The 8,584-nt window shown below is 36.9% G+C and overlaps 1 protein-coding gene across 1 annotated transcript; it reads right to left on the bottom strand.

Annotated features, from left to right (window-relative positions):
• Nucleotides 1-5,238: 5,238 nt before the first annotated feature.
• Nucleotides 5,239-7,423, bottom strand: LOC115978128 (ankyrin repeat-containing protein At5g02620-like). Its single transcript, XM_031100151.1, has 2 exons — nucleotides 6,818-7,423; nucleotides 5,239-6,102 (listed from the first exon to the last, which is right to left on the bottom strand). The coding sequence occupies exons 1-2, from the start codon at nucleotides 7,385-7,387 to the stop codon at nucleotides 5,254-5,256; spliced, it is 1,419 nt and encodes a 472-aa protein (XP_030956011.1). The 5' UTR covers nucleotides 7,388-7,423; the 3' UTR covers nucleotides 5,239-5,253.
• Between the last annotated feature and the right edge of the window lie 1,161 nt (nucleotides 7,424-8,584).

Below are 8,584 nucleotides of genomic sequence, written 5' to 3'. Positions count from 1 at the left end.
CTCAGTGGATTGTTTAGTGTGCTGAAGAATGGAGAGAATTTGTCACAGTAACTTTAATGAAGGTTCTTTCCCTGTCTTTTATATTTTAACAAAGCGCGCTCATGTCCTTGGTCTTTTGTTAAAGAAATACTATGATTTACTAAAGTTGCATTTCTTTTTTTCTCAATAAAGGGGGGAAAAAAGGGAAAAAAGCCAAGGCACTGGAAGGAAGCAAACGCTGGAATGGGAGTGAGCAGCATTTTCTTCTTAAATTATCTTTCACGGTTGGCAAAGATGGCCATTTGTGTATGAGAAATTGTTGTTGCACACCATGAAGTGCACACACTGTACACAAAACACTTGGAAATTGTATGTTCAAAACATGATTTTGGTTATAAATTTGAAATTGTGTTTTGAACTCACGATCTTAGCTAACGTGGTGCACATACGCGTTACACAGTGGTGTGCCATTAATAGCGCTGTGTATACGGTGATTTGAACCATAACTGCATTGCTTTGATGGTCAAACGACTCTGCCAACCATTCAATCTTGGGAACCTGGTTTCCTAATTCAGGCTAGTATGTTTCTTTATTAAGAGGAGTGAGTGGCTACAACCTAGCAGCAGGTGGAATGGAACCCAATCAGCTTGGCTGGAGACAATTTCTAAATAGTCATCTTAAGCACATCATATTGTAAATCAGCGGAGATAGACATCAATACCAGCATTTTTCCAACGTTAACAACTTCCTTAGTCCTGACAATAACTGAAGGGATTGTCAATGACTTTTACTCAGTTGCATTTGTTGCTATAGCCTAAGGATGGCAATTTTGCTCTATCCCGTTTTAACCCAACCCGCCCCACCCCCACGTGGGTTTTTTCCGCCCCGCAAAGGTGGTAGGGCGGGAATGGGGCAATATTCTGTCCCCACACCCCAGGATGGGGTAGGGATGGGTTTAGTATTTTTATTCCCACCCTGTTTAGCCTCGTCCTCGGCCTGCCTCGTCCCCACCCTGTACTAATAAGGACTATAATTGTAAATTTAGTAAACCCTAAATCACTAATATTTAAAGTGGAACACAAGACGTGGGATAAAATATTTTTATTCTAATACCTACTGCCGTTCTTTGACCCTTCTCCCTTCTTTGTACGTGTTTTTTAAGTTTCAAATATTGCCATAAGCCAATTAGCCATACTCCACGCCAACATTGCTTTTTAGGTTCATCTCACTCACTATCTTACCTTTTGTTTTAGTCAGGGCCGGCCCAAGGCCCCACAACCAAAAAAAAAAAAAAAAAAATTCTCTACTAAAAAAAGGCCCTATCTCTTTATGTAAAAGGCCTAAAATTTTATAAAAATATAATTTTTATTAAATAATTGGTACTTTTTTTAAGAGTGATAATAAAAATACTACAAATTTTACTATAAGTTTAATTGACATGTCACCAATCATATAAAAAAGTAATTCAAATACAAATAAATTAAATTGTTGAAATTCATTAATTACAGTCATTATCACATTATATTGTGAACATTTTAAAGTATCTTTAGTATTTTTCTTTTTCATTTCTAACAAGGCTTCCAAAATAGGAGATCAATAGAAATTTAAACCAATTGAAATCCTAAAATGTTTCAAAAAAAAAAAAATGCTGCAAACGTGATAGATCATCAATGATGACTAATCTCCTCTAGTAGTTTGAGACCTTATTTTTTGTAAACTAAACTCCTACAAAGCCACACACTAAATAATATTTATCTATCTCTTTCTCTTAAAAAGAATAAATAAAATTAAAATTTAGATTACAACTGTATTTAACTATGCATAGTCATATATCAAAGTTAAAATAAGTTACTTTTTAAAAAAAAATAATATTTTTTTTTAGTTCTTTTTATTTAAATTTATGGTTCAACTTTGATATTCAATCCTCTATATGAAATTAACCTTAATTAGTTAGTGTTATTCATCAATTTAGTTTTAATTAGTATTATATAATTTTATTTAATTTATGTTTACATATAAAAACCAAAAAGGTCCCATATAAAATTTTCGCCCTAGATCCCAAATTTTGTTGGGTTGGCCCAGGATTTAGTGTTTCTTAAATTAGTTTTTTTCAATTTAAATTTTGGTTTCTTTTTTCCTATCTAAAATTGGAATTTTTGTTTATAGCTATTGAAGAAGCACACTTGGAAGGAAAAAAGGTACATGTCTCTTGGTGCTTCCAGTAGGTTTGTTTCTTTTCATATTCCAAATGTTTCAATTTTTTTTTTGCACATTGTTTCATGTTTTTCAATCAAATGACTATAATATATTTGTCTCTTGAAAGTTTTTGATATATTCTGCCCCACACTAGGATTTCATTATGTATATTGGGTTATATTTGTATTTTTATATCCAATTTTTATTTATTTATTTACTTACTATGTGATAGAGTCACAGTTTAAAAATTATTTGATTGATAATCTTAAAGACTTTATCTTTGTTAATGTGGTTAAATACTTATATTTATATCTTTCTATCCACATTATTTTTCCTTGAAACGTGTAAAAGCATCACACATGGTTTAATTTACTTGGGGTGAGGTGGGTCCCCACAGGGCCCCAAGGGGCAGGAATGGGGCAAGGTAGTTTGTTCCGCGCCTCAGGGCGGGGCGGGGACGGAAAATGGCAACAACCATGCGGGGTGGGGACAAAGATCACATCCTCCAGCCCCGCCCCACCCTGCCTTGCCCTGCCCCATTGCCATCCCTACTAGTATAGCCTCTTTATCATTGAGCAAAGTCGCTTGGTGCTCTAGCCTTTTTTTTTTTTTTTTTGGTTAAAAGGGTAATTATCATAACATTAACTAGCCAAAAAAGGCGAAGTAGTGATTGAAAGCCTTAGAGAATACAGTCCAGAAGCATCCGAGTTAAGCATTACATAAAAACTATCATAAGGGGGAAGCTCTAAAACAACAAAATCCTTTAAGTGGGAGCATCCTCCTTTGGCAAGTGAGTCCGCGCAATGGTTGGCCTCCCGAAAAGCATGACTAACTCTGACTTGTTGGAACTGGTTCAGGAGGAATCTACAGGCATTCAACAAGGAAGAATAGGGGCTGCTAGAAGGTTTCCTAGATAAGACAAGATCAACAACAACTTTTGCATGAAGTTCTACAAGAAGTTGGGTGATTCCAAGTTGAGAGGCTAAGATAAGACTGTCCCTTAGAGCCCAAAATTCAACAGTTATATTTGTTGCCACTCCAATATTTCTCATATAACCCTTGACCCAATTCCCTTGGCAATCTCGGATCAGACCTCCCCCTCCAGCCTTCCTTGCAAACATGATAAGCTGACAATTTGAAACTAATAATAAAAAAACAAAAAAAAACACAACGTTTCTAGTTAATGGTTTTAAGGTTGACCTTGATTATTTTATTAAAATGAGATTTGTGATTCAAAGAAATAGCGCTTAAGAATGTTCTTAAACAGGTGTATCATTGCAGAAGTTCAAGATTGACCCCGACCCAAGTGTGAATGCTTAGTTTATGTATTGAACATGCCAAGATCATGTTGGACTATTTTTACTTTTTTATTAACCTGTAGATGCTACGGTTGGTTTCATACAATAATCAGGTCCTTCATGAGGGTAAAAAATACACCAGTTCAGAAATTTTGTAATAGCCTGGGTCTTTGATTGGCAGGTACAAAGAAGCATTCATAGAGAATCAAATCCAAGGGACGAACATAGATAATGGTCATAACACTGGACGTAGGAAACGAAAGGCAAAGCAATGAAAAATTGGCAAGCATTGATTATTCTAGACAAGGCTAAATAATCTTTGGTGGCAGCATTGGCTGCAATAATAACGGTAAGGAAAATATTAAGTTGCTTGCTACGAGGGAGGCTATCATTCAAACAAGAAAGATGGGTTTGCAAAAGTTGATTTTGTTAATCACTCCAAAGGAAATTGAGAGGCTAGTAAATAGCAGTGTCTGGTCTGTGATAGTGTGCAACTGTATTGGAGGTCACAAGAGCTATAAAGCATAAACGGATGAGAATGTGTTTTTACTGTTCCAAGGAATGTAACAGAAGCAGCTTATATTCTTGCTAGAATTGCGGCTAGTAAATATATGAATATTAACAAAGTGTTGTACTAATTTTTAAAAATACTCCTCAATTTGTGTGTGTGTAAAGTTGTATGGCTTGCAGTGTTTATGTCTGCTGATAGAAAAATGTCCAGTCAGTTTGGCACTTTCATCAAACCAAAAGAAAGATAAGCAAATCACTTTCAGCTTATTTAGATTAAGCAATCTAATTTTCTCCCATTTATAGATTAAAAATTCTAATAATTGGCATGAAATCATTAATAAAACAGTGAAGCATCTGGTGGACGAAGAGAGAAAGAAGGCTCTAAATTCTACTAGCATGTTGGCTGAAATGCCAGCGTCTATAGTTATGGACAAGGATCCTCTCCATTTCAAGTGAAATGGATTTAATCCTAGTCCTTGGCAGTCGTACCTCAACTCACCACCCTCCTCACTGGGAATTAATAAGATGGCAATTGATAGAAGTATTATTTGTATACAGATCTTAACACCCATGATTTTTGTTTCCAGATACAGAGGTTACAAGATTTTGATAGAAGCACCAGCATTTCCACTCCATGTACTTGGAATTGAATACATGAAAGACAGTAGCTCAATTGGTACATGCACAGATTAAACAGAAAATCCAGAGTAAATTTTAAGCAGAAGACAAACAAAAGAAATAAAAAATAAAAAATTTACCCTATCATTTCAGTTTAAGGATGCCTTCAAAAAGATACATGTACAATCAACAGAGATAGATGATCAGATTGGCGTATATAGCCCATGCCAGATGATATTTTCAACCAAAACAGCCTCTAGAAAAAAAAAAAAAAAAAAAAAAAAAAAAAAAAAAAAAAACAGTGGGTTCCTTCTTACACTTGAAAGGGACAAGACTGGATCTACACAGAACTTTATCAAAGACTTGACATAAATAGTACAACTAACCAAGAGAGATCACAAAAATGGTGTATATCTCAACTAAAATAATCCTGATAAAAAATGACTTCCTTCAGCTATTTACCAGTAGAAGGACTTGGCTTTATCTGCAACAAAACTTGCCTAAAGACTACTTCCACATCCATACTACAAATAGCATTCAACTGATGACCAACAATCTTGGATATCAGCAACACTAAAACAGGAAGAGCAGAGTTGGCTATAGGTATAAAAATTGGGAGGATTTCCTTTTATTACAAATTACAATCTTCACCTCACACTTCTTCTTGGTCATCATCAATTTCAGCATTAGGTACTGCTACCTCTTTCTCCTTAATATAACCATACTTTCTGAGAACCCATAAATTCATACGAATAATATTGCCTATGAACACAACACTAATTAGCACCAACCAGGTTAAGACTGATATCGAAGTAACTTCACGCAGCATGCCTTGCACTTTTCTTGGGGACATGTGACGTAGAGAGATAAAATAAGTTACCACTTGTGCAGTGATGGCAATCCACAAAATTGCCATTTGAATCCACATCCATCTCCGACGTTTTATAGGTAAACCACTGACAAGTAGAAGAATTATGCTTAGAGATGCAAGGAAAGCAATTGTGTTGAAAATCATGAACTGACCATACTCAATTGTATCGGTGTATGCCATGACTGCTGTTCCAGCAATATGAGGGTCTTTCACAGGGTTCCCATTATCATCAACTGTGAGGTCATCTTGCCACACACCTCCTGGTGGGGTTAATCCAGCTTGAAAGGCCACAGTTGCAATAAGAGATGCAACCACCATCAATGCACTTCGCTTCCTACCAAGCCAATCAGTATGTTGATGCTTCACTACTGGCCTCTCTGAACCACTCTCTTTCATAGTTAGTGTTGAGGTTAGAGATTTGGTTATCCAAGGAACTTTTGTTGGAGCCCATTCATGCACAATCGGATGTGTATCTTTTGTACTTAAAGCCCCAGCACCTCGAAGTAATTCGTCAATCTCCATATCCCTCAAATCTCTGGGACTCTGTATTAGAATGTCTAAAGCTGAAGAGCCATTTGTATTCAGTGCATCCACATCCATGCAAGTCTTGGCAAGCAAAAATTTTATGGTCTGTAAAAAATTCATGCATACCCTTTTTGTAAATGAAATGCAATCAACAATACAAGTTAAAATCATTACTTCCATAAGATAAGTCCAAAACATACTTAGTTCTTCAGCCTTAAAAGAAAGAGGCAGTACTGCACTGCCTATTTACAATTAACCAAAAATACAAACAGTATGATTTCTGACATATGTTAAATTTACAGTAATTTGAAAACACCAGAAACCCAAGAATTTCAATCAGGTGGGATTTTTAATCCTGTTGATATGAGATCTAGTTAAGGCTGCTAGTTCTTTTCTTTTTTTCCTTTTGTGATTAAAATGGTAGGTGCAAAAAGCTGCTGAGTTTAACATCGTAAAGGAAAAAAAGGGAAATTCCACATACAATAGATTAACTACCAATTATTCTCTTAACATTTCCTTAACCCAAAAACATTCTTTTCATTATTTTACTCAACATCAGCTACCTTATTGCTGAAGATTTGGTCACACATTAATACATGTTGCATTCCCTTAATCCCACATTCCATATTCTCACTCCTAGACAAAGATTAAGCCTGAAATTTATAGTCCAAAATTATATAATCAAAATCAAATTACATCAAATGACCAATCTTTTTATATCTATGCAATTAAGCATAAAATATTGAGCAGAGAAAGCATACCCCAATCAATCCAATTACGTCAAATAATCATTAGCAAATTAAGTATAGAAAGCATATACCTCAATCTGCTTTTTGGACACAGCAATATGCAAAATAGTATTCCCATCACAATCCTTCAAATTCACCAATTCATCATCTTTCCCAATTGCCTCAACCAAAACTTTCAACCCCTCCAACCTATTATGCCCCACACACAAGTGCAGCACCGTTTCAGCTCGGTCCGTGAGCACCCGGGTGGACTCAGCCTTGACTCGTACCAACTCACTCACCACCTTAACTCGGCCCTTGACAGCCGCCACGTGTAGTGGGGTCCTCCCTTCCTGGTTCCTCACCATGCAAAGATCAGGATCCACCAACAACAGCTCTTTGACTATCTCCAGGTACCCTTTAGCTGATGCAAGGTGCAAAGGGGAGGATCCGTGTGAGTCGAACTCGGAGGCCAACTCGGGCTTAAGACTCAGTAACTCCTTGACGAAACCCAAGTGGCCCAACATGGAAGATATGTGGAGAGGAGTCTCTGATACGCAAGAAACAATGGTTCTGTCAAGAAGGAGAGGGTCTTCTAAGAGTAACTCTTTGAGGGTCGCAATGTTTCCTTCCATTGCTGCATCTGAGAGCCTTTTCTCCATCTCTCTTCTTCTTCTTTTCTCTCTATGTGGAAAGTTTTTAGCTTTTCGTGTCAGCCTGAGATTTCTTAAGTTCGGGGACTTTGATGAATGTAAGCTGTGTTGGCGACTGGGGTGTTGTTAGTGGAAGCCCAGACAGCAGCCGAGAGACTTGAATGGAAAGACGGAGAGCAAGCTTAATGGATATGTTGAATGCTTGAGCTCAAAGGTTTGGAAGTTTGTCGGTTTTACCACAAATGATAATAAAAAAAGTATTTGGTGCCATATATATTTAGGAAAACTAAAATAGAAGTGGGACCCGAAGAAGTTTCCTAACATTGTTTGACTTTTGCTGCGTTTGTTAGATGTAAATTGAAATCCAAATGTAAAATGAATAAAGGAGTAAATGAATTCTCGTAAATAAAATAAAATTTGAGTGTTTGGTTTTGTAATAAAAAATAATTTAGAAAATAATTTTTGGTATTTGGTAACATTTTGAAAATGTTATTTTCCTATAAAATTTTCACATTTTCTCAGCTTTCAAACAAATTTTATAACATAAGATTTCAAAATATACACTCTAACACAACCAAAAATCAAAATAAAATCATTTATGGGTTTGAGGGTGGATTTTGGCTAGATGGGTTTGAGGGGATGTGGATTGACTTTTGGAGAGGGTGGGTCAGCTTTAGGCGGGTATGGCTTCGCTGGCGTGAGGGAGAGTGATAGCTGGGTAGAGGTGTGTGGATCGAAGGTGAGGTGAGGTCATCGGACTCAAACAGTGGATTACTCATCGGCGCAGAGGGTGGGTTTGGGGTTGGAATGTAGTGGGCTGGTGGTCGGTGGTGGCCAAATCGACAACATTGAGCAAGAGGGAGAAGAAGAGTTGAGGAAGAAGAGAGAAAAAAGAGGAAGCTTGGTTGGCGCGATCTGGGTGGTGGGGGCGGCACGATCTGGGCAGCCGGAGCTAGGCTGGGTGGCCACCTGTGCTCTCTCTCTCTCTCTCTCTGAGTCTTGGAAATCATTTGAAGGTAAAATGAGGGCTGCATTGGTTTTACGGCTGAAGTTGGTGTTTTTACGGTCAACATGTAATTGATTTTCCATTTGACCATATTTTCTGTTGGAGCCAAACACACGCAAGGGTGTAAAAGTAATTCCGGAATTAGTTTTCAATTGAAACAAACACAGCATTTGTATAGGGGGAAAATTGCAAACTAACAT

The sequence above is a fragment of the Quercus lobata genome, chromosome 2 (assembly GCF_001633185.2).
Source record: "Quercus lobata isolate SW786 chromosome 2, ValleyOak3.0 Primary Assembly, whole genome shotgun sequence".
Taxonomy (NCBI): domain Eukaryota; kingdom Viridiplantae; phylum Streptophyta; class Magnoliopsida; order Fagales; family Fagaceae; genus Quercus; species Quercus lobata.
Note: the sequence above shows the minus strand (reverse complement) of the source record. Positions and strands in the feature narration are given on the sequence as shown.

Bases quoted from the DNA above. Each gene is read 5' to 3' on its own strand.
- LOC115978128 (XM_031100151.1), bottom strand. From the start codon at position 7,387: ATGGAGAAAAGGCTCTCAGATGCAGCAATGGAAGGAAACATTGCGACC. The intron at 6,103-6,817 runs GTATATGCTTTC...AATTTTTTACAG, and splicing joins TGTCCAAAAAGCAGATTGAG to ACCATAAAATTTTTGCTTGC.